Below are 24,770 nucleotides of genomic sequence, written 5' to 3' on the forward strand. Positions count from 1 at the left end.
ACTTCTCATCCCCTCCCTGGCTGCCCTCCAACCCCCTCAGCCCAAGGGGAGCTCCTTCCACAAACATGCTCCTGCCCTGCAATCCTGAAGGGTCACTGGGGGCAGGGATCCTGTTGCCATTGTGCAGATTAGGAGACTGAGGTGCGGAAAGGAAACTGCCTCACCCAAGGTCATCCAGCTTGCCAGCAGCAGAGCTGAAATTCTGATCCACCGTCCCCTCCTCGGCCATCCCCGCTCTGCTCCAAATCCAACATCTCCACGCAGCTCCCTGCTGCCTCCTGCCCTGTCCTTTACCCTCTCCAGAGAGCACATGGGACAAACACCATCCTGGCACCAAGATGCAGGGCTGTGGGTGGGGCCAGGACATGCCAAAGACAGATCAGAGGAGACACCGGGGGCTGCACACATGCCCCCCCAACCCCAACCCCACCCCAAGCATGGTGCCCACCTGCCCAGCAGGCACGGCCGGGTGACTCAGCCGCATCCGGGGGAGATGCCAGGGCAGTGACTCACCTACCGAGAAGAGCTGAGCCTGGCACCTTGCCAGCCCCAGGACAGAAGTGACTTAGTCACCAAGACTGTGATGCCCAGCAGGCACAGCCCAGGGATGGCGGACAGGGGCAGGCCGTGTCCTCCATGGCTACTTGCGCCCCCTGGTGAAGAACAGGCATCCCAGGACAAGCTGGGGCTGTGCCTGCCCCCGGCCCCCCCATCACCGCCCACCCCCAGCTCACCAGGTCCTGTTCCAGTGCAGACAAGTTTTGTGAGACCCCTGGGCTGCCCTGCCCCCCTGCGGCCTGCCCCCTGCCCGTCACTCACCACCCACTCGCCCACCAGCCCCACCTCCTCCTGCCACCCAAGTTGTACCCAGGCCCCTGCGGCTCTTTTAACATGTCCTGGCAGCACCACCAACCCCCACAGCCCCCTCTACCCCCAGCGCGTGCACGCACGCACATGCACACACACACGCGCACGCACACGCACATATGCGCGCACACACACACACACACACACACACACACACACATGCACTCACACACACTTCTGCCAGCCCTGCTTCTGCCAGCAGCTGCTGAAGCTGTTGAACAGGAGGGGACTCGGGAGGGTGGGGTGCAGGGATTGGATTACCAGAGGCTGCTGGGGTGGGCTGTCACCCAATCCCTCCCCAGCTAGTCCTCCCTGGGCACAGCCTCCCTCACCCACCTGCTTCTCCCCACCTCTGGCTGGCAGCCTACTCCCTGTTAAGCCCCTCCACCCCCACCCCACCCAGGCTAGAAAATAAATGTTCGAGAGTTATTGGTCATGCTAAGGCCAGCCCAGTCTAGGAGAGAAAGAGAATGAGAGGGACAGAGACAGAGATGGACAGAAAGGGTCATTCCTGCACTCCATGCTCCAGCAGCAACCACTAGGTGTGGAGATCGGAGCTGGAAAGGGACTGAGTAACTCGCCAAGTCCCAGGAGAGTTGCGGGGGGGCGGCAAGGGGAGTCGACAGGCTGAACAACCTCAATCCATTTGCGCTATTGATTTCTCACACACTGCAGCAGGCCTGATGGAGGGGGGGCTTGATAAATCAGCCCCCCAGAGACAGAGAGACTGAGTGGAGAGAGGGGGAGGGGCTCCTGCACCCCGGTTAGTGGCCCATCTCCCTGGCTTGGTGGGGAGGGGGTGGGCAACAGAGGACTAAGAGACGACGCCTAGTGGCAGGAGGCAGGGTCGGGGAGGGCGTGTTGAATTCAAGCCCACCTGGAACACCTCCTTCCAGATGCATCTGAAGCTGACTGGAAGAAAGAAGGTGGGGGACAGAAGCACCACATCTGGTTCTGTAGGCAGAGCCCTGAACAACTCCAGGGGGCGCCACTCCCAGCAGAGTCTGTGTGCAACATAGCGCCCCTGGGGATGAGGCTGAGGCAAGAGACTGTATTCTGATGGACCATAATTCTCCACTGAACTTTCTCCTCCTGAAGTTCAGCCAAGGGCCCCTGCCCCCAGGACTTGGAAGAGGGTTCACTTCTGACTGGAAGCCTGTGGTAATCTACCCCCTCTCCTGCCTGCTCCCCTCCTTTGTTGGGGGCATTGGCAAATAACCAGAAGGATCTAGGTGGGGCAGGATGGGGTCTCTGGAGACCCTGCAAAGCTGAATCCTAGTCCTTGGTCTGTCCTCAACTCATCCCAGGACTGTGGACAAATCCAGGCCCTCTCTGGGTCTCTAAGACAGAATGAGACCGGATGGCCCTTCCCTAAGGTGTCTCCAAGCCCAAGCTCATCAGCCTGTGAGCCTGTTTGGAAGACGCCCAGCACCTGGATTCACACCAGTGGCCACAGGCCACCTAAACAAACCCCAACATTGACCTCCTTCCAGCCTGGACACAGGCTCTCTCCACATGGTAGAGATTTATAAGCAAACCAAGCTGGGGTTTACCAGAGACCCTGCATAAACAAGCAGAGGGAAAGAGACCAGTAGGGGAGGGAGGCACAACCAGGTGTGGCAAGGGACCCTGATGAGAGAAAATCCGGCGCAAGGGGTCTGGGTTGGGACCCCAGTGCAGCCCAATGACTGGAGGAGTGTCCTGTGGAAAGTGACATCTCCCTGTGTAGGTCTGTTTGCCTCTGTTTGCCTCCCTGTGTAGGCCTCTGTAAGGGGGAGGGATTGTCTAGGTGGTCTCTAAAGCCCCTTTGGGTTCTAAGTAGGACAGAGAGCTCCAAGAGGAGGGTCCCCAGGATTCCTCTACTCGGCCAGGCCCATCTACGTGGGTCAGGACCCTCTCAGCAAGGCCCTGCCCCAGCCCAATGCGCCTCTCTGCCCTGTCTGCTGCCCCTCTGGCTCTTCCTCACTCCTCCGCCTGCCTGCTCACCCTCACCTTGGCCAGCCCCTCTGCTGCCCCGTGCTTTTCTGCACGTCCCTCCTGCCAGGGGACAGACCAACTAAAAATAGTCCCTGCAGCCTTTCTCGCCCACAGCTGCCCAAAGTGCAGGAAATGAGGGGGGCAGGGAGGCCCGTGTCCTGCTCTCCCCCACAAACTCCCAGCTCCACACCAAGTCCAGCACTCCAGCCTGGGGCTCATGCCAACTTGGCCATCTCAGGGGCATCCCACACCCCTTCCCTAGGGGGAGGCCTGCCCATAAGTGCCTACAATCCTAGAGCTGTCCCTGCCCAAGAGGAGGAGAGAGGAGGCAAGCAGTCTAGAGGGAAACCTTCCCAATTTCTGACAAATCAGTGCCAACCACATTGTGGGCACCGAGAGGGCAGGGCCTGGCTCCGCTGACTGGTCTTTTGAGGGCAGAGGGAATTGGCATGGGGACGTTTGTGCTGGTTTCCTTCATCTTGGCCCAGCTGGAGAGAAGACAAAATAGCGCCCCAGCCTCAATTATGCTAATCCCCTACTCCCTAAAATGTGTGGGTACAGAGGGGTTCCAATGGCCACCCCCAGATACCATGGGGGAAAAAAAAAGCTAAAAAGAAGAGCAGAAGATCTTGGCTGCCCACATGCAAAGATGGAAGCCTGGAGGCGAGAACCGGCTGTGCCTGCCAGGCAGGGCATGTGCTGCCCCCCAGCTGAGTCAGAGGCGAGAAGGGAGGAGCCGGGGTGCTGTGGCGCCCCCACCCCAGCCCACCTGGGATTCTTGACACCTCCCAGCCCAGGGAGAAGGCCCTCCCCATGCAGGAGGAAGGAAACCAGCTTAGCGACTCTCTGGAGGCCTGCAGGGCAGCCCTGCACCAGGAGGCAGGCGGGAAACCCAGGAGTCCTGGCTCCCAGCCCAGAGAGTGAGTGAGAGAAATACCTTGGAGGGAGGAAACAGCCCACAGTGAGGCAGACACACAGTGCCCCCAGCAGCTCCCAGATGTGACCCATAAGGGGGAACTGGCCAAAGGGGCTGGGTGGGGAAAGTGAACACATTTCCCAACAAGAGGAGAGAAGAAAGTGGGGCCATGGGGATGGGGGAGGGGGCAGGACAAGCCTGGCTCTCACCTGCGGTCCTCTCCTCCAGGTCACAGTCAGAGATAGTGACATGAAGACCACCAAAGATCAAAGAGGTCCTGGGGTTTCCTCCTCCCCTACTCTTCATTCCTAGCCTCCTCTGGCACCCTTTCCCCGGGGCCAAGCCAAGCCAGGAGTCCACGGGGCCCAAGGTGGTGCCTGGGAGGCCTGGACAGTGCCAGGGGCAGCCCTTGTACCATCCTCCCACTGGCTTCCCTCCCGCCTGCTCTCAGCCGTCACACAGATCTCAGCTGTCCAATCCGATTAGGGCCCCTGTCCAGTGAGCCGGACAAGGAGGCCACTGGGCAGGGGAGAGACAGGGACAAGGACACTGAGCAGGGATGGCAGAAGGAAGGTGGAGACAGGGCTCAGGGGAGAAGGTGTGGAGCCCCAGAGGAAGAAAAGCCTGGTGGAGAGCTCTGTCCTCTCTGACCACAGGCTCTCTGGTGACAGTTACCCCCTGCATTAGGGTAATTCCACAGTCCTGGGGGCAATGGCCTGCCTGGTTCTGCCTTCCCACAGATGGGCAAGGATGGGGGGAAGGAAAGCCAAGGCAGAGAGACTGACCTAGATTTAGGAAAAGAATCTTGTCTTAGAAACCCCACTCCCCCCTCATAACTACCATTTGCACTTAGCTGTCTGATACATTGTCTTATGGGGTCTTTATAGAGGTGTCCCTATCAGGCAAGTGGGGCCTACTACTGATCGCTGTGTAAGTGTTTACAAACGAAGAAACTAAGTCTGCTGTCTTCCTGGTGTTGGCCTCACTGAAATAAATTCTTTTCTTGTCTCACCAAAACAGCAAAAACAGGAAAACAAAAGAAAAGAAAAGGGAGAGAAAGAGAGGAAGGAAGGAAGGAAGGAAGAAAGAAAGGAAAAACTGAGCTCTTAGTGTAAATCACACACCCGCTCACACTCAGAAGCTCTGCTTCCTGGGTCAAGAGCAGAATTAAGTCTGAAGTCACTCCCTTATCCACCCTTTCCTCCAAAACCAACCCTTAGGGGACTTGGGGAGTCATGGAGAAGAGCAAAGCACACCCCACACCTCAACGGAGTTACCAGATGGGGACAAGCCGCCCACTCCACCAGACACAGAGCTAGAGGGGTTCCCCCAAAGCGTGACCAGTCTTTCCTATCACTCTCTTCCTCAGTCAGCTACGCTCAGAGGCGATACACACATTCACACAGTTACTCAGACAAGTCATACGGCCCTCCTGCAAACCCACTAAACCAGAATGAGATGCCCTAGATCTTCAGAGAGCAGGCTTTGTCAGCCCCCGACTGGAGGGAAAAATCAGCCGCTATAAACAGTGGGTGCCATTCAGCTCTTTCCCAGAGAGCCTGCAGGCGGGCAGGAGCTTGGGGGTAACACCAGGAGCCTGAGACTCTGAAAGGCAAGGCATCCAGGGAGCTGGCACGGTGGGGTGGCCTCCCTGATCTGGTCTACACCCCCTTCCCCAGCCATCTGGGCTGAGCCTGTTCTGGCCTGGGCCACACTCTGGTGGGACCTCTCCCCTTCCATGCATAGAGCCACCTTTATGCAAAGCTTATAGATCTTAAAACCACATGGTCTAAACACACACACACACACACACACACACTGGGGTGAGGGGCTTGTCTTTGCAATAGGTGCTGAGGTCGTGGCAGGGATGGGGTTCTAAGCTGAAATAACTTTCCCTAGAGGAACAGGTCACCAAAAACCACTCACAACCTCCACTACCCTCCAGCAAAGCCTTTAGCCCCCCAAGTGTGAGAGGAGCCTGGAAAGGGGCATTCATTCTCCTACAAGGTGAGTACGGATCTGGGGGCAGGGGCGGGGGGGTGGGGGGGTGCTGAAGTCCCGAGCTCTGGGGCCCAGGAGGCCAGGAGGAAGCGCCGGAGAAATCCTCCAGGGAGACTCAGGTCCCTCTCCCGCTCCCTTCGCTACCGCCCCGACACTGCCAGTTCTCCCGTCGAGGTGAGGTGGGGGAAGGGGCATTAAGCAACGCTGCAAAGGAGGGTGCAAGGGCGTGGGGCCTGGGCAGACCTTCCCCCGACTTTCCATTCTTAGCCTGAGATCGGGCAGTGCCTGGGGGGAGTGCAGGAACGGCGCTGTGGGGCGCGGGGGCTCCGAGCTCTCCGACACCCCACTGTTCCCAGGCCCCCACCTCCCAGGACCACAGTGAGCAGTGGGGGAGGAGGGATGGGGAAAGCCTGAACTGGCGAGAGGGAAACGACCAGATCAGCAGCGGGGAAGCCCGGCGGAAGGCGGCCCAGGGGGAATTGGGAAGGGGTGTGCGCGGTCCTACCTGCTCAGGTGCGTGCTGGCAGGGGGGCGATGGGGTTCCCAGGAGAACCGGGGAAGCCCTCTCAGCTCGGTTCAGGATTCCCCCCTGCTTCTGGGTTAGGCTGCTGCAAGAAGCACGGGTTCCCGTTGGGTCCTAAAGCCCACTCAACAAACAGTAGGTTCTCCCCGCCCTCTTCCACCAGCCCTGACTGGGTCAGCGGGTGCAGAGCTGACTGATGGGGCAGAAGGAACTCACTGGGAGAAAGCCGGCGATCTGAGTCACGGGCTGGGGACCGGAACAGTCCTCAGTTCAGTCTCAAATACACAGCACAGGGAATGACTTTAGCCAAGGATAGGAGAATATTTGACAGGAGGAAAAAGGCAGTTCTTCTGCCCATCCCCAGCGGATGATTTGGGCTTTGGTGCTGAAGATGGGGGTTAAGATTTCCTTAGCACTCCTGCTGAGCCACCTAGCCATTGAGAATTTGGGGATAGAGGCATTCATTTTGGACAGGTGCTCACTCCTACCCACCCCCTCATAGACATAGCATGGTCTCTGGATCTCCCTCCCACTATTCCTAAATACCTAGGAAGCCACCCAGGGGAGGAGGAGGAGGGAGATTCCCCCCACCCCCCAGCAAATAACAGGGCGGCGAAACATGGATAGCAGTTGAGACTGGTCGAGTTTCATACCCTGGCCGGGGGTGGTGGACCTGGGAGTGTGCCGAAGTGGGCAGACATGCACATACAGGTGAGAGTGTGAACAGGTAGAGCTGGGGGACTTTGAGTTACACCCATCACTAGAAAGAGCAATTGTCAGTGGAAGAATGATTCAGAACCTAGGGGTCAATTAGGGCCCTAGTGCCACTACCCAGCCCTGAATAGGATCCTGAAACTTTACCAGAGTGAATACGGTTAAGAAAGAGAATATTTTCCCAGGTACCATTTGGGGTAAATCTAGGGGGTTAGGGGGTGGAGGGGCCTCTTAGCACAATTAGATCAACTTCAAGGCTACAGACCCAGTTTAGGATAGGCGAGCTTCTCAGCGGCTCCAAAGGAGGCACCGGGGTTTGGGTCTGGTGGGCCAGAGAAAGGTGGATGGGAGGTCTGCAGAGGGCTGGAGTGAGAATATTTTGCAAGGAGAGTTGCACAGATCTCCAGCAGCAGCAGAGCAGGGAAAGCGTCATGGGGTGAAGGGCCAGGGGAAATCAGGGACTGATTCCCGAGGCCAGGGAGAAAGCATGGCCTCTTCCTAGAAGGGGAGAGGGCAGCTGCGTTGCATCTACCTCTTTCTCCATCTTTCAGGGAGAACTGAGGAAAGGAGCTAAACAAGAAGGATGGAGGCCCCAGGGTGGAGTCCATGGGGTGAGCTCAGGTCAAGCCTTTCTCCCCAACGTGCCTCAGTTCCCTCCCAGCTGTTAACCAGGGCTCTTGGTTCTTCCCAGGCAGTTAATGAGTGTTTACAAAAGAACTTGGAGATCCTCAGATCTCAGCTGGGCCGCCACTACAGTTATAAAGCCCAATAAGGGCCCAGTGTTATTTGGAGAGGGGAGGAGTAGGGCAACAGGGAAACAGACTACTCTCTTCAAACTGAGGATAAAATCGAGCTCACAGAGTAGCACAAGCTTCAGCTGCCACAGGATATCCTGGTGCCCAGGGATGGAGGTTCATGCACCCCAGTACCTCCAACCACCACCAAGGGCCAGCCTCCAGCCAACTGCAGGCAGAACCCAGGCTAGCAGCTGGTCTTCATTAATTCTAGCTTTTTTTCACCTCCCACGGCGAACCCATGGCTTCTACAGGCCTAGGCTAGAGGGGGCTGCCCTAGCCCGACCTTGCAGCTGACTCGGGGGGTGGGGGGGGCACCGAACCAAAGGCCAAGTTACCAGCTGAAAATAAAGTAGAAGCAAGATTCCCTTTCCCCATTGGGAGCAAGGAGAGAGGAAAGAAAGGAGTGTGGGGGTGAGAGGGTGGAGGTGGGGGAATTTAGGGCAAACAGCAGGCAGTGAAGTCAGCTGGATTGAGGCCCAGAAACCCCCACACCCTGGGGCCAAGTCTTACTCCAGCTTTGCTTTCAGCTTGAGTCTTGGCTAGGCCCCAAACTAGGGAAGGCCCTGGCTGCCCCTTTCCGCCTCCCTACCCCCACCCTTATTAAATACACATTTTATCTCTCAGCATCTTCATTATCTTAACTGAAGGAGACAAGCAGTGGATGGCGGCAGCGGAGAGCGTCGGGAGAGGGGGGCCGTGTGGGGAGCAGGCGCACCCTTGTTATAAAGTGCTGATCTGGCTCTTTCAGGCAGTGTGGGAAACAGAGGAGGGATCAAAGAGAGGGAGGCTGATTCAGAACTCAATTAGAGCTTTTTTAAAAAGGAGCTGGCTCTCTCCTTTAGCCAGTCTTCAGACAGCCTCTACCCAGGCCTCTTGCACCCAATTAGCTTCTACTGCCAGTGCCTTGGGGCTGGGGTTGAAAATCGAGGGAGGCCAGAGGGCACACCTTCTCCCCCTACAGATCGCACTTCTGAGAAGAGGGAGACCTGCACTGTTTGCAGCTTTCCAAGAGAATGTAACAGAGGGCACCTTGCACTTTCAGGAGGAACCCGAGATCACAACTTTCCTCCAGAGTTGAAAGGTGGGACACCAAAAGCGTATTCCTCTCCGATCCCTTGCCAAGAAGAGACACAGCTTCTGGCCCATCCCCAGGAACACTAGGAACCTCCAGACAGGCCCCCATCTTCTGAGCCCGTAGGTAGGACTAGGACTCTCTCCCCAAACCCAAGGCTTCCTGGAAGCAACATGGAAGTTGCCTCAAGCAAAATGCCAAGACATCAGAAGGAACGATGGGTACGATGGGTACGCATCTGTGAGGCCAATAAACGCTCCACAATGTGTCAAGACACATCTTGTAGGATGCAGCGTCCTTCCTTTACAGGCGCCCCGCTCCACTTCCGTGCAGAGAAACCAGCAACGTGTACCCCCTCAATAGAACCGACCTGGAGATGGAGGGAAAGGGAGTGCCTTCCACGGTTCATTTGTCCGTTCATTCAACATTGTTTACTGAATACCTCCCAGGTCCCGGACACTGTCCTAAGTGCTGGGGACAGACACAAATGTAAGTAACATCTCAAACTTGGCTCTTTCTTTTGGTCTCCGTCGGTAGTCAAGGCAACACCTCTCAATAGATATTTTTGAAAATCCCCAAGATGTAGCTCCATCTTCCCTTCCAGGTCTCATTGGTAGATCTTAAAAGGGCACTTAATAAAGGCAGGGAGCAATGGATTGGGGGGGGGCGGGTAGTAAATAGATCTCTGCCAACATTTTTGATCTCTGGGAAGCCTGGACCTCACACACTCTTGCCAGTTAGTTAACTAGCCACAGGCAAGTCTTCACTGAGCCAGAAATGTCAGTAGCAGCTCTAGGGTTGAAACTCACACCAAAATTTTATTGTGTCTATGTTCTTTCCATGGCAATACCGGCTAAAACTCTATGCTTCTTTGAAGAAAAATAAATCAGGATATAGACATATATCCCACCACCTTCAAGAGGAAGAATGTGGGTCAGCATCTTTGCCTCTACTCTGTGTGAAAACCAGCTACAATCCTGGCAGAAACTAGTAACCACAAGCCCAGCCCATCCCTCTAAAAATCCCACTACCTTCCCATAGCTCTCAGCTTCAGTGAGAAAAGCCAGCAAGAAAAGGACTTTTCTTCCTCTTCTGTCTGCTCCCCAGCTGTCTGCATTACACTTAAGACTTCACTGACAAACATACATCAGCTTTTGCTCCCACAAGGGCAGCGGAAGCCAAGCAGGGACTCTAAGTCGGCTTCACGCATCATTGACAGAACCAACCCTGTTCCAATTGCTGAAGTCTTAAGAGCAGCAATGACCTAGAAATTGACAGTGGGGGGAGAACTGAAGGAAAGGAAACCCAGTAGAGAGAAAACCCTATTTCCAAATACCAGGGGAAAGGGAGAGAAAAGAGGTAGAGGGGAAAGAAATTTGGCCCTTTTGAATCTGTAAATGCGATCTTGGCTCTGAGCCATGGAGGATACATAGCAGCCCCACTGCGAGTCAAGCCATGTTCCTGACTCAAGCCCTACAGTTAAGAGGAAGGCGCCAAGCCTCAAACACAACGAGGTGGGGAGGCCGCTCCTTTCTGGGCAGGATCCTACTGTGGACACAGAACAGACAGCAGCTGCCCACAGTGTGGAAACAAACTGTAAAGCAGTCACGTCTCTTAAGGCTGCAGCATCCAATAAAATGTAATTTAAATCAAGCCCCGCATCTGTTCTCAATCCCATTCAGTCTCTGCTTTCCATCAGCCTTCGGACAATCTTTGCAATTATGCTTGTTAACCCTTGTAGCCCCAGACACTCTTGGGCTTCTAGGTATGGACTGTTTTCCACTCAAAAGTGACCCTCAGCAGGAGTGAGTGCTCTTAGTCAAGGTGACAGGGCGAGAACATTCAGACTCAGACCTTGGACTAGGCGGCAGACTCTGCTCTGCCACACCCACTGGAGGGTGGTGTCCGTTTCAGAGGGCTCTCTCTGTGTGTCCTTCTATCCCATACCATCTGCTGCGGTCCAGATCACATTGCAAGGATACAGTGGGTAGCATGAATGAAACAGTGGCCAACAGATCATTTGTACAATATCAAGTTCCTAAACTCAAGACATGTCAGAGAGGCCAGAGCTCAGGGAGCAGCACAGACTTGGCCACTGGCTCTCGGACATTTCCTATCACATATGGTTTGCACTCCAAGCATCTGCTTGAATCCTAAAAGTACAGCCATCTCCCCAAAGGATCAGAGTTAAGTTTTCTTCCACTTCCTTCAAAACTACCCCAACCCCACTGCCTGCACATTCAAGGCTGTCAGTGTTATAATGGTGCCCTCTGGTGTCCCCGCCACAAATTACCATTGAATGCCACTGGAAACCAAACCCAGAAAAGGGGAGACTTGAGTAGCCATATGGATTAATTTATCTAATAAGACCGGAAAAATCTGAGGTTTAGATGAAAAATCCAACCCCAAATGAAGGCATCTGGAAACAAGTGGCTTCATCTGAGGGCAGCTAAGACTGTGGGACAGTCTGGGGGAAATTTTCACATTGTTTGCTGAAAGTTTGAGCTCTCTTGAAATGTGCCTGCTTACAAAGACAAAGAATGCAAATTGGAAATAAATATATTCACAGACCGTACAGTTACATTCCCTTTACCACCCCCACAACCTTTGGGAGTGCCCAAGAAACTCAGTGAGTCTTCAAAATGTCGCAATGTGGAAGTATGTGCAACGTGAACACAGTATACTCCAAAAAGAAAGAAATTCTTTGATGAAAGTGTCCTCAGATCTCCATGTAGACTTGCTTATTTCTCTGGAACGTCCTTTTTCATTCTTCTTACTCTAGCCCCAAAGTTCTATAAAACACACCAATGTCTGAAGAAACTAAGAGGTAAATACAGGCATAGCCCACCATATAAATCCTATATGCTGTAATACGAGCATACTAGTTAGAGACACACAAGATGTGGACGTAGTGAATATAATTAAAAAGAGTCTACTTGGTGGATTTTTAATGCATAAAAATAAGACCCAAAATTATTACTCTGTGTTAATAATATTCATCAACCTACAGATAAAAATTTATCAGTTTCCCATTTAAAAAGGTCATATTTCGGGGCGCCTGGCTAGCTCAGTCAGAAGAGCATGCAACTTTTGTTTGAGCCCCATGCTGGGTGTAGAGATTATTTAAGAGAAAATAAAATGGAAAAAAAAAAAAAAAAAAAAAAGTCATATTAGTTTTCAGGCCTGAATGGATAAAGTACTAAAATGAAGATTCCAGAGCTCTCTAAATGCCAGCGGGATACTTCTGGGTAGCATATTAGTATAAAAGAAAAGAATTTAAGGCAATCCAGTAGCTAAGATATTTCCAATTAAAGCTTTGTCTTTTAGAGCATGCTCTACTTCCTGCTCCTCAATCTTCAAAGATACCTGGAAAGAAGAGAAAAAGACTTTTCACGGTGGAGAACTCACAAAAGCCAAGTTTGTATTATGTAAACTTCTATCATGTTGAACTTTCGTCCCAAGAGGCAAGCAAGTTAAACACCACTTTTTCAATGGCCTGCAGAAAATACCTCCTTCATACCAGTCCCATCCTCACAGATCTTGAACTCTATCTAACAAAAAACAAATTGTTGACCTAACTGTGGTCATGTTTAAATCTTTAACAAAAACAGATAAGCTCTCCAAAACAGGACAATTAAAAAAGCATTATCAAAGAGGCAGTTAGTTGTACCTTCGTGAATCGGGTTTCCTTGTTCTTCTTTAATCCTAAAATGCCCCTGGCCTCCAAGAGCCCTGAAAGTGACAAACACTCTGACTGGTCCACAGCTGCCACCTGCTGTTTACGACAGACGTGACTATAGGCTTCATATAACTGGGAGAAACAAGGGAGAATACAAAAGTTGTTTAAAACTTCTATCTCTTGTAACCTTGTAGACTTTTTTTTTTTTTTTAGATTTTATTTATTTGACAGAGATCACAAGTAGGCAGAGAGGCAGGCAGAGAGAGAGAGGGGGAAGCAGGCTCCCTGCTGAGCAGAGAACCTGATGTGGGGCTCAACGGGGCTCAGCGGGGCTCGATCCCAGGACCCTGGGGTCATGACCTGAGCCGACGGCAGAGGCTTTAACCCACTGAGCTACCCAGGCGCCCCAACCTTGTAGACTCTTAAAAATGTGAATTTGCATTTGTAAAAGTTATCTGAATACAACAATTTTCCCTCTTCTCAATAAAACCATTGAAAGCATTCTGTAGATATTGCCAAAACCTAAGGCAGGAGAGGAGCTTTATGTATTTCACAGGGAGAGGTAGAAATGAAGGGGAGGAGATGAATGGGAAATTCTCAACCACAACCCAAAGGAAATAAAATCAGTTGCCTTTTATATGGGACCGGCATTTATTCTTACTGTTAAAAACCCACTTTTAATTCCTGTCAGCTGGAGCATAATAATAGGCCCTTCGGACAATATCTGCTCTGCAAAGCATTCTCATCTCCACCCCAGCTCCATCTGCTGGAATTCTCAACTCACCTTCCCCAGAGTGACCTCTTTGATTTTCAGCTGCCGGGTCAAGAGCAGCAAAGAGCAGACCAAGATCTTCTGCTGAAGAGGGAAGGAATCTTGTGTTCCTTCTTTGCTCAAAGTCATTCTGTTACCATCAACTTCTGAGATGACTTGGGATATGTGAATAAGACCAACCCGCTTGGGAACCAGTGACTCAGAGGGTGATTTGCCTAAAAAGTAAATAAATCAGGCTTCATTAGATTTTTTAAGTATCGTGTACATCGAGACAGATGATGCTAAGTTTTAGTTGAAGGCGATTCACGTGCAGTCATGTGGTGCCAAAGCAGAGGTTCCAACTCTGTAACTAGAAGACAAAGGATGGGAGACAGTGCTATCTATCTTCAGAAAGATGACTTGGAAAATAGGGTTATCCTTTTCCTGCGCAGAATGGTAGGCTATTTCGTCCTGTAGAATGCAATGTAATGTCAGAGAGGCAAAAATCCACCTCATGAAAGAAGGAGGACTAGACAGAGGACTACTGTATTCTGCCTTGGAAATTCTTAGTATCTTGAAGATGAAAAGTACAGAACCTTGAAGCAAAGATGAGTGTGCCTGGTCATCAAGAAAGGAAAAAAAGTGAAATGAGTGACTAAACGTGGACAGAAAAGTGAATCCTACGTAAGTCCTCTAGATAGCTTCTCCAAATGACCTTTGAGGTTTGGTTCACTTGCCTAAGACGATCCACAACAGAGCAACACTTGAGAAAATGTCACTGGATATCTTAGCAGATAGCACCATCTCAGAGGCCGGAGGTTGGGGAACTGCCAGCTAGATGCCTAGGACTATGCCCTCATTGTTTGGAGATGCATGAATTGCAAGACAGAGGAGGGATTTGCTCTGTAACAACTTTTGCCTCAATTACTTCCTCAGACCTTGAGCAGTTGCCCCAAAGCAATCTGCTTCTATTTCATTACCATAACCAGGATGCTGCAAAGAAGTAATGGTAGTGGGAAAACTAGAGATCACTGATCACCGATCTTAAAGCTGAAAGGAATTTAGAGGTCTTTTCTTGCTCCCTACCCAAAACAATCCCAACTAGTGATCATCTATTCAGCTTTTGTTTGAATAGCTTCAAAGCTAGGGAACCAGCCTATGTGTCAAAGAAACCCAGTTAGTGCTATTTATTAGAAAGTGCCATCCTGGGGCACCTGGGTGGCCCGGTCAGTTAAGCGTCAACTCTTCATTTGGGCTAGGGTTGTGAGATCAAGCCCTGAAGTGTGGAGCCTGCTTAAGATTCTCTCTCTCGGGACGCCTGGGTGGCTCAGTTGGTTAAGCAGCTGCCTTCGGCTCAGGTCATGATCCCAGCGTCCTGGGATGGAGTCCCACATCGGGCTCCTTGCTCATCAGGGAGCCTGCTTCTCCCTCTGCCTCTGCCTGCCATTCTGTCTGCCTGTGCTTGCTCTCTCTCCCTCTCTCTCTCTGACAAATAAATAAATAAAATCTTAAAAAAAAAAAAAAAGATTCTCTCTCTCTCTTCCTCTGCCCCTCCCCACTGGTGGACTCCCTCTCTCCCCTTCTCTTAAAAAAAAAAAAAAGTGCCTTCTTGTATTTAATTGAAGTCAGACTCCGTATAGCTTTCTAGAACCATCCAAATCTAATAACACATACCAGAGGTCAAAAGATAGGAATTAGGTTAGTCTAATAATTTATGCCAGAAACTTACAACCTCCTTTAGCTACGTGTGTGCCAGCTGCGCTCACAGGAACACTGACAAGCCTAAATGTCACTGGTAGGAGAAATGGGAATAATCTGAAAAGTTAAAGAGAAACCAGTATCTCATCTATGCACTGGTATATATTACCTACCGTCAGCCTAAGCAGTCAGTTTGGCTGCTTCTGAAATATTTTTATTAATTTTCTTTCAACAAATTGATAAGAAAGAAAAGAAAGGAAGGTAGAAAGAAAGGAAGAAGAGAAAATGTTTTCTGTGGAAATGTAGGCCTAGAAACAATTATGATAACTCTTGAACCAGTGCAGGAGTGAAAGAGGAAAGAAACAATCAAATCAGACTGTCCCGTTTCTAAAGATTAACACTGGATATTAAATACTGAAAAGATATGTAGTTCATGGCCATTTTACCTCTGCCATGACTAAGAGAACAAGGCTAACAGAAAGGAAAATCATTTTGTCATTTTTTTTTTAAAGATTTTATTTATTTATTTGACAGAGAGAGATCACAAGTAGACAAAGAGGCAGGCAGAGAGGGAGAGAGGGAAGCAGGCTCCCCGCTGAGCAAAGAGCCCGATGCAGGACTCGATCCCAGGACCCTGAGATCATGACCTGAGCCGAAGGCAGCGGCTTAACCCACTGAGCCACCCAGGCACCCTGTCATTTTTTTTTTAATATTTTAATTATTTATTTGACAGAGATCACAAGTAGGCAGAGAGGCAGGCAGAGAGAGAGAGGGAAGCAGGCTCCCTGCTGAGCAGGGAACCCGATGTGGGGCTTGATCCCAGGACCCTGGGATCATGACCTGAGCCGAAAGCAGAGGCTTTAACCCACTGAGCCACCCCGGCGCCCCTCATTTTGTCATTTTTTAACAGCCTAGACTTGGCTAAAGGCTTGAGATATCCCAAGTTGAACCGGATTCTTTCACTGTCTGACTCTTATTTACTTTCCTCTCACCTACTTCAAGACCTAAAGTGAACTCAAAAGAAGAACCCAGAGAGAAGCTGAACAAGCCTTACTGTCCACAATTTTCATTTCGAGAGCTTAGAAAGAAAACTTACTATGATCCAGCCTTTTATGTAACACCCTGGGGAACTTGTTTCCAGCCTGCATGGACTATAGGACAGAGAGGCCAGACAGAAATAAAGTAGATGAAACTGACAAAAAACACAGACATACAGAAAAGGGTAAGTATGGATTTAACTACATTCATTTCATCTTTCTACCTCTTTTCTCAGAAAAGTTAAGCTTCCAATTATAAAGGAAGACGGGAAAGTGATAAACTACTTACACTCAGACAGCGGTTTGAGGACAGTCTGGCTTTTGACATCCGACTCTACAATTTCAATAGCTCTCCTATAAAAAAGTATTTCTAAAATTAATTTATGCTGGGCCAAACCAAACACCACACCAAACCACCAAGCTGAAAAAAGACACATGTTTTATCATTTTAAAGCCCCCAAACAAAACTGGGTTATGTCTCAGCTAAAGGGGACTTGGTTGCCTTGAAACAATTCACAGACCAAGGAATCTGAGAAACTTTCAGCACTATATGGTTTCCTCTTATAGATGCCAAGTAGGTCATCATACATTAAGCCAATAATAACATTTTGAAGGAGGAAAAAATGTCATGGACAGCAGAGAGGCTATGTGGGTGGGTGACTGCCTACAGAGAGAGCCAGTACCACCCATACACACTGGACCTAAAAGGGGAGTCCTCAGTTCTATATACATATGATATGTGTAGGCTACACCACACCAGCCTACATGACCATTGCTCATAGCTGCAGTCTTTACTCAAGTAGTTTGCTGACTAGGGGAAACTTTCAAATCCAGGATCATGCCATCTAGCAATAGGAAGAGCTTCCTCTCCCACTGCTGTCTCCAAAGCACTTTGCCCACAGGAAGCCATAAGCCAGACCTGGATCTTTTGCATGGCAGTAGGGGGAGGTTGGACCAGCGGGCCAGCACGGCAAGTATCATTTTAATGGACCCAGTGTCCCTACTGGGAAGGAAGAGATTTCATCAGTCAGCACAGAGGCTTTCCCCAGCAGGAGGGGCAGAGGATGGGAAGGGGGAGAGAGAGGTCTGGAGTACAAGTGTGGGGGACCACCAACCGGAGGAAGGGGTGCTCACAAAAGCAAAGGAAGGAAAAAAAAGTCTAAAGGCAAAGATGGTTCAGGTCCATAAATAAACCTGCTTGAGATCAGCTAATGGAAAAGTAAACTGGAGTCTTTTTTAATACAAATGTAATTAACCAATCTATAATCACCACAGGGAGTGCCAGCAACATCTCATTTGTTTCTCCCTCTGTAGGTAATGGACTGATAATGTTTCAGACATTAACACGGTGGAAATGCAGAGCTCCCCACTGAGAAACAAGTCCTCCTTTCGGAGTGTAAAAAGTGGCAGAATGCAGCCTCTTAAGCCACATTCACTTGAGTTACACAAGACAATTAACAGCATTTCTTTTTTTAATAAAAGCAGCCAACAGTGCCATAACTCACCTGCAAACATCTAGCGCCTTTCGAACATCTCCTGAAAGAGCAGAGACTTTTCGGGCACAGAACTGAATTGCAGCATTGTCCAGAACCTGAACTCCAGACACCTTTGAACAAGACATAGGAGATGACAGCATGAACTATAAGATTCCCCCTTTTCTGTAATTCAGGTCCCAGACATAAATATTTTCACGTTAAGTCTAAACTTGACTGGCCACCCTTTAGGGTCTAAGAGATGACTTTTCTGCTCATAAATAAATGGAAATTTCACACATTTAAACATTTTGTAGGCATGTGGTAGAGGCTCATGAATGGGGAAAAAAGCAACCAGATATTAGCAAAACTAAACTAAAATCTATTTGGTCATTTTCCTTTTTTTTTTTTTTTTAAGATTTTATTTATTTATTTGATAGATCACAAGTAGGCAGAGAGGCAGGCAAAGAGAGAGAGGAAGGGAAGCAGGCTCCCTGCTGAGCAGAGAGAGCCCGATTCAGGGCTTGATCCCAGGACCCTGGGAACATGACCTGAGCCTAAGGCAGACGTTTTTACCCACTGAGCCACCCAGGCGCCCCGACCCTGCGACTCTTGATCTTGCGGTTGTGAGTTTGTGCCCCACATTGGGTATGAGATTACTAAAAATAAACAAAAAAAAAAAGAAAAAAATTATTGAGTGATTCCTCTCTTTAAAAAAAGGAAAAAACAAAAAAATATTTATTTATTTATTTGAGAGCACCTAGTTGTCAAAGGGGGTGGGCAGAGAGGAGCAGAGGGAGAGGGACAAGCCGACTCCTCGCCGAGTGCAGAGCCTGACACGGAGCTCCGTAGGGGGCTGGATCTTACGGACCTAAGATGGTGACCTGAGCTGCAATCAAGAGTCAGAGGCTTAAACGACAGAGTCACCCAGGTGCCACCCCTCCCCTTTTAAAAGGAGGCTCCCTGTTCATTGTGGAACCCACCATGGGGCTTGAACTCACAACTCTTGAGATCAACACCCGAGCTGAAATTGAGTGGCGTACTCAATTTCAATTTCAAGTGGGTCAGTGACTGACCCACCCAGGTGCCCCTCTTCTCTTATTTTTACTCCAACCCCGAGACATCCAATAAATGGAGCCTTGGATGGAAAATCATATAAAAATGTTCTCACGTTGGCCCACAGGAACTCCCTGCTGAGGGAAGCAATCAAAGCAAAAAAAAAAAAAAAAATTTTTTTTTAGTAGGCTCTATGTCCAGTGTGGAGCCCAATGTGGGGCATGAACTCACAACCCTAAGACTGAGATCTGAGCTGAGATCAAGAGTCGGATGCTCAACTGACTGACTGAGCCACCCAGGCACCCCTCTAAACAAAAATATTTTAGAAAGACTGTTAGGTTTCCCCACCAGAGGTGATCCAAGGGACACATAATGTGGTACAATGGGTGGCACTTACCAGATCAAGCCGATCCTGCAAGATAGTGGCTATCTGGTTTTTGGTATAAGGTGGGAAGTTCAACAGCCGAGGTTTACATTTTTCTCTAGCTTGAAGCCTTGGCAGAATTCTGTCCGTGAGATCCAGGGTGTTAGCGATACCTGAGGAGAAGGTAAGTACTATCAACCATCATGGTCAAATCATCCCAAAGGAAAACTAAACGCTTTGAAAGCTAAATACAATTTCCAGTTATAATCCCGCATTCCAACTGTTGCTTCCCACTCGCCACCCCACCCCCACACTTATTAGGTAAGATGTACGTAGTCATTCGAGAATGTTCTTTCCAAGTTAGGTTTAGAATTGTTCACTGATTAGCAGGACCAGACACTCTAAAAATCAACGGTCTCTGAAATGAAGTATTATCTCAATTCTATTCAGACTTAACAAAGTTGATTTTAGTTTAAAACTACTATTATTTTATAATTTTTTTCATTTTGATAAGAAAGCAGAAAGTTGGCTTAAGATAAAATAGGTGATAAGTAAGATGAAGCGATAAAAAAAAGAATTCTTTAGACCCATCAACATTAGCAATGGAGCACTAACCAACGAGCACCAATCGAGAATTGCTTAGCCATGGCCATTCGAATAGTGTGTACAATACATCCTGCCCTTTGCTGTCCAGCTGATCCACCTCGTCCAGCACCAACACACTAAGTATAAAGAGAAACAATTAGTATCTATGTTCACCTCCTTAACTCTCCCATCTGTTAGATCTGGGGTGACTCCAGGTCACATTCCTACAGCTGACACCAGTTTGAAGGTCATCATCTGTCCTCTCTGCAGTCACTATTACAATGATACCCCCACCATGACACAAAAGTAATATACAGGTTTTTCAAGCGATTAGCCTAAGAACACTTTTTCCCCACTTAAAATCAGAATGTGTATTTTTCCTCTCTTCTTTCCCTTTAAGCATATGTAACTATCTGTACAGCCAATACAGGAAATGTTCTTTACTCCTACAAACGGATACATTCAAGAGACTAGAATGTGAGTTTGTGAGCAGCAGACCTTGCAGATTTTCACAGAATAACATGTAGCGGAGCACTACTTACATCATGGGGCCCTTCTCTGCAGTCATATGGTATTCTAGTTTCTTCATCATGTCCTTCCCAGCTGGCCTGGATACTTCTTCCTGACAAATCTCCTGAGCAATAGCTGGGAACACAGCCTGGGCACTCCTCAAGGACATGCAATTCAGCATGATAGTTTTAAAGCCTTTCAGTTCCTTCTAGAAAAATGCAAACATGAGAGATATCTTGCCTTCAAATAAAGGTTTTTTTTTTTTTTTTTAAAGATTTTATTTATTTATTTGACAGAGAGAGATCACAAGTAGGCAGAGAGGCAGGCAGAGAGAGAGGAGGAAGCAGGCTCCTCGTCAAGCAGAGAGCCCAATGCGGGGCTTGATCCCAGGACCCTGGGGTCATGACCTGAGCTGAAGGCAGAGGCTTTAACCCACTGAGCCACCCAGGCGCCCCCAGATAAAGGTTGATGGAACCTGAAGTGTCTTTGAGGAGTTAATAGCATATAAGAGAATAAGCTCTATTTTCATTTGGAAAGATTTAGACAAAGAAACTAAAAACCTCTTATTTGAGGGGAGACTTCAATCCCCTAAGCACATCCACCTTTCTTAACCCTTCATAACCAAGTGTCATTTTTGCAAGAGCAGCATATTTCGGACTCTCAGTGTACCTTAAGGTCTTGCAGAATTCGGCTTAAGCAGGCAGTTTTTCCAGTTCCAGGAGCACCAGAAAGATAAAGACTTCCAGCTTTTTTCCCACAGATGTGCTCCCTCAGGAAATTCCTGATGACATTCATCTCCTTTTCCCTGGCAGGCAGCCGATCCGGGACAGCTGTATTCAGGACCAGCTTTGCTTGCTGGTAGCAAGTGCCTGTGTCAGATGTGAAAGGACAATTAGATACAACAGAGGTGACCGAGAAGATCCACTGGGTTTCATCTGGAGTCACCAGCCTTGTTTTCAAGGCTGCATTAACGGTTGCCATATAAGAACGAACCTTCTTGCTTGAACAGTCTCACACATGCAGATTCTTTCTCCAGTGGACATCTCTGCTCAGAATTTGTTGTGATCTCTTGACCTTTTCTGCCTGACGAACGGATTTTGTTTTGGTGAGCTCTGGTTTGTTCTTTTTTGCTAGGAGACTTCATTGTCAGCTGATTGTCAAATACCAATCTGCGCCCCTTAGGTGAACGTGAGCAAGGGGGGCCATTCTCTTTCTTGCCTTGCTTTGGTGGAGAACAGGGTGGTAAATGGGGAGTGTTGCACAGATTGTCATCACCTGAAATACATTAAAATCAAAACATGGTCATTCATAGTAGAGGACAGTAAAAGGATTTGCAAAGATCTCTGCTTTTCCCAGAAAGAGGCAAGATTCTTCCTCTCTTCCTTCTTTTATTTATTTATTTGAAAGAAAGAACACAGAGGGGAGAAGGAGAGGGAGAAGCAGGCTCCCAGCTGAGCAGGGAGCTCCATGTGGGGTTCAGTACTAGGAGCCTGGGATCATGACCTGAGCAGAGGGCAGACTTTTAACTGACTGAGCCACCCAGGTCCCCCAAGAGGCAAATTTCTATAGTTAAAACCACCAAAACAGACGGCCTCTCCTCAAGAAGCAAACATTGGCCACCAGATGGCACCACTGAATCTTACAACTATTTGGGAGAAAGCAAAGGGTTTTTTTTTTTTTAATTTTTAAAAATTTTTTTTATTTTTTAAAAGATTTTATTTATTTATTTGACAGACAGAGATCTCAACAAGTCGCTTAACTCTGAAGTTCAGTAAATGAACACAGCAATCATTCTGAAAATAACCAAAGTGAACAAAGTGGTCTTAAATGAACTTAGGAAGCTGCTTCAAAGGACGAGGCATCTTATTTTTGAGGAAAGAGAGGTCAATATCTACAAGTCAAAAAGTTGTTCTTACATACAATGGATATCTTACCGAGACGTTTTCTGGGGCTTAGAGGCAGAATTTTTACAGAACGGCGTGTGGCCTGGAGATTGGTCAGTTCTAGCTTGGTGTCTCCAGAGATTTTAGCTTTGTCCAATGGCCGAGACACCTTCTTTTTTGGAAAACTGATTGTAGTCTGTGACTGGGATCGGGTTTGAGGCATGATGGCAACACGGCTGGGTACAAAAAAGAGAACAGGACAGCCAGTCAATATCTAAGACAGAAAAATAGCTAACATGGAATTTATACCAATGATCAACATTTCCTAAGTAAATTATAATCATATTTTAGCATCCAGTTCTGCTTCACAGCCAAATCTGAGCAATAATAACAAACACTTGTCTACCTACTATGTGGAAGACTGTTGTTATAAGCATTTTCTTTTATTCTTTTATTCTTTTTTTTTTTAAGGAGTCTCTGCACCCAACGTGGGGCTCGAACTCACGACCCCAAGATCATGAGTGGCACACTCTACCAAATGATTCAGGCCTGCGCCCCTTAGGCACTGACTCATTTAAGTTTTAAGACGACCCTAGAAGTTGGCACTCTTATTATCCTTACTTTACTGATGAGAAAACTCAAGAGGCACAGAGACCCAAAGTCATAGCAAACCAGGTTTTCTGGCTCCAGAGCTCAAGTTCTTAACCACTTGAGTGATGCAGTAAGTTTAATAAGTTTATCTTAACATATTTCTACAGTACTTCTAATTCCCTCACTCCAGGCACGGCGTGTGTCTTTATCACCAGCTTAGCCCAGCACCCGGCCACATTTACAGTCTTCCCTCCGCCTGGCACTCGGTCCCCACCCCACACCCTCTCAACCCCACCCAGGAACATCTCCCTCCTACAACATTCAGCCCCTTTATTCCATGCACGACTGCCAGCCTATTCCTTTCCCTTACCCCGACCTCAGACCTCCGGCGATCTGAGCTCTTCCCTCACTTCACCTCGAACCTCAAGGGAGGCTGCGGCCCTAGTCATCGCCCCTCTCCCAACTCCGCTGCCTTCCAGACCCTAAGCCTCCCTGAGCAATCATCTGCTCTCCACCCCACAAGGCAGAGTCACCTCAGTGCCTGCTCTTCCTCACGTCTCTCGCACACGGCTTCAGGGATTCTTCAGTCGAGCTCCTGAATAAACTACACACCAGCAGCAGTAAAGCCAAACCGCGCTCGCGCCAAATCTGCAAAGCCTCAGCTTTACCGCCTCCCGCCAAAGGCAGTCCAGGCTTCTGATTGGCTGTCGCTAGAGCACCGCGCGCCTTGGCCACCGCCCCCTCCTCCGCGTCCAATCCAGTCGGAAAGACCACAACCAATAAGAGAGCCCCAGGTCTCCGAGCCTTTGTGAAACCACGCCCACCGAGTAAGAGGGAGTCTACATCCGGGGCCCCACGGAAAGACGCAAGGTTGCAGTGGGAGCGATTCTGGGTAAAGCAAACGAGGATCGCCGCAAAGGGCAGCGGGAGATGTAGTCTCAGCTGCACGCGACTCTGTTTCCCCTCTTTCTTTCCATTGAAGGTGCGGAGGTGTGGTTGCCTCTTCTCGCTGCCGAAGGTATCCATTTGTATTACCCTAATGGGATACATATTAAGTGAGCTACCATATAACACCTATCATTTGGGAGGCGGTTCTGGGTGCCAGGCAGAATATTAGGCACTTATTTACCTAATGTTCAACCCTGCAAAACACAAAGCCAGCGTGAAGAGGGTTAGAGGTCACAGCAACTTCCTGGCGGTGAGGAGCCTAGGACCCAGATTTCCTAACACCGAATGTTTTTTTGTCAAGTTCTACACATAAAGAAATACACTACCCTTGATCACAGTAGTTCCCTGATTTGTGTTTCAAACGTAAGAAATAGGGGCAGGTCTTTGCTTTTGTTAAAAATAAAAATAATATTATGTGCACCTTATCATTAATTCCATTAATCCACACATTGTGGGGAGTTGAGAGAATTATGGCCTTTTAATTTTAAAACCTTCTTTTATGGCTAAACACCAGGGTTTCAGGGCCAGGGAAGACTGCTATAGAAGAAGAGGCAAGCTGAGCTTTTAATGAAAAATATAAATTAGAGCGGTAATTTACAGGCCAGCCTCCAAAACTAATAACCTAGCTAAGCCTCAGGTTCCCTCGAAGGCCAAAACCCAAATCTAGGAGATGGCAAGCATTTATCTTTCATCCTTCAGTTTCAAATGAAATAGAACAATGAAGCTGAGAAACAGGAAAACAATGCTATTACAATCACCAGTTAATTGTAGCCAGTTCATAAAGGAGCTAAGAGCAAATACTGAGTGTTCAAGTGCATGCCAGGCACAGAGCTCAATTATTCTATTTATTCCATCTCATTCTCACAAGCACCGAATTAAGTTGGTTTTATCACTTTGCAAATGAGGAAACTGAAATAGAGGGGTTGACTGAATTTGCCCAAGGTCACACAACCAGCAAGTGGAAGAGCTGGCATTTGAACTCGGGAAGTCTGACAGCAGCTCAAACACTTGACCACTTAAACATAGGTGGAAGTATTAGACAGACACAGGTCCTAAATAGGAAGCCTTCTGTACACTTCTAAATAGGAAGAGATAGGGGCTCCTGGCTCGCTCCGTCAGAAGAGCATTCGACTCTTGATCTTGGGATTGTGTGTTTGAGCATCATATTGGGTATAGAGATCACTTAAATAAGTAAAGCTTTAAAAATAAATAAATAGGAAGAGATATTAAGGGAGCACATTTTGGGAAGGTTCTCTAGGAGCTTAAATCTACAATAGAGATCAGCATTCACAGTCATGAATGGGAAGAATGTTCCCAGAGAATGGAGGT

The 24,770-nt window shown here is 48.7% G+C and overlaps 2 protein-coding genes across 2 annotated transcripts in view; both read right to left on the reverse strand.

Moving 5' to 3' along the window:
- RARA (retinoic acid receptor alpha) overlaps window positions 1-6,350 on the reverse strand; it is a 44,518-nt gene extending 38,168 nt beyond the window's left edge. The window contains exon 1 of the mRNA XM_047708562.1: window positions 6,267-6,350. The gene's annotated coding sequence lies outside the window, so the exon portion shown is untranslated. The remainder of the gene's footprint in view (window positions 1-6,266) is intronic.
- A 5,058-nt stretch (window positions 6,351-11,408) lies between these two features.
- Window positions 11,409-23,180, reverse strand: CDC6 (cell division cycle 6). The gene is made up of 12 exons (XM_047708559.1): window positions 23,027-23,180; window positions 21,954-22,138; window positions 21,013-21,294; window positions 20,689-20,888; window positions 20,052-20,227; window positions 19,540-19,646; window positions 18,958-19,097; window positions 17,538-17,638; window positions 16,322-16,386; window positions 13,331-13,533; window positions 12,538-12,678; window positions 11,409-12,233 (listed from the first exon to the last, which is right to left on the reverse strand). Exons 2-12 carry the CDS (start codon window positions 22,123-22,125, stop codon window positions 12,144-12,146), a joined length of 1,677 nt encoding a protein of 558 aa, XP_047564515.1. The 5' UTR covers window positions 22,126-22,138; window positions 23,027-23,180; the 3' UTR covers window positions 11,409-12,143.
- Between the last annotated feature and the right edge of the window lie 1,590 nt (window positions 23,181-24,770).

The sequence above is a fragment of the Lutra lutra genome, chromosome 16, assembly GCF_902655055.1.
Source record: "Lutra lutra chromosome 16, mLutLut1.2, whole genome shotgun sequence".
In the NCBI taxonomy this organism is placed as follows: Eukaryota; Metazoa; Chordata; class Mammalia; order Carnivora; family Mustelidae; genus Lutra; species Lutra lutra.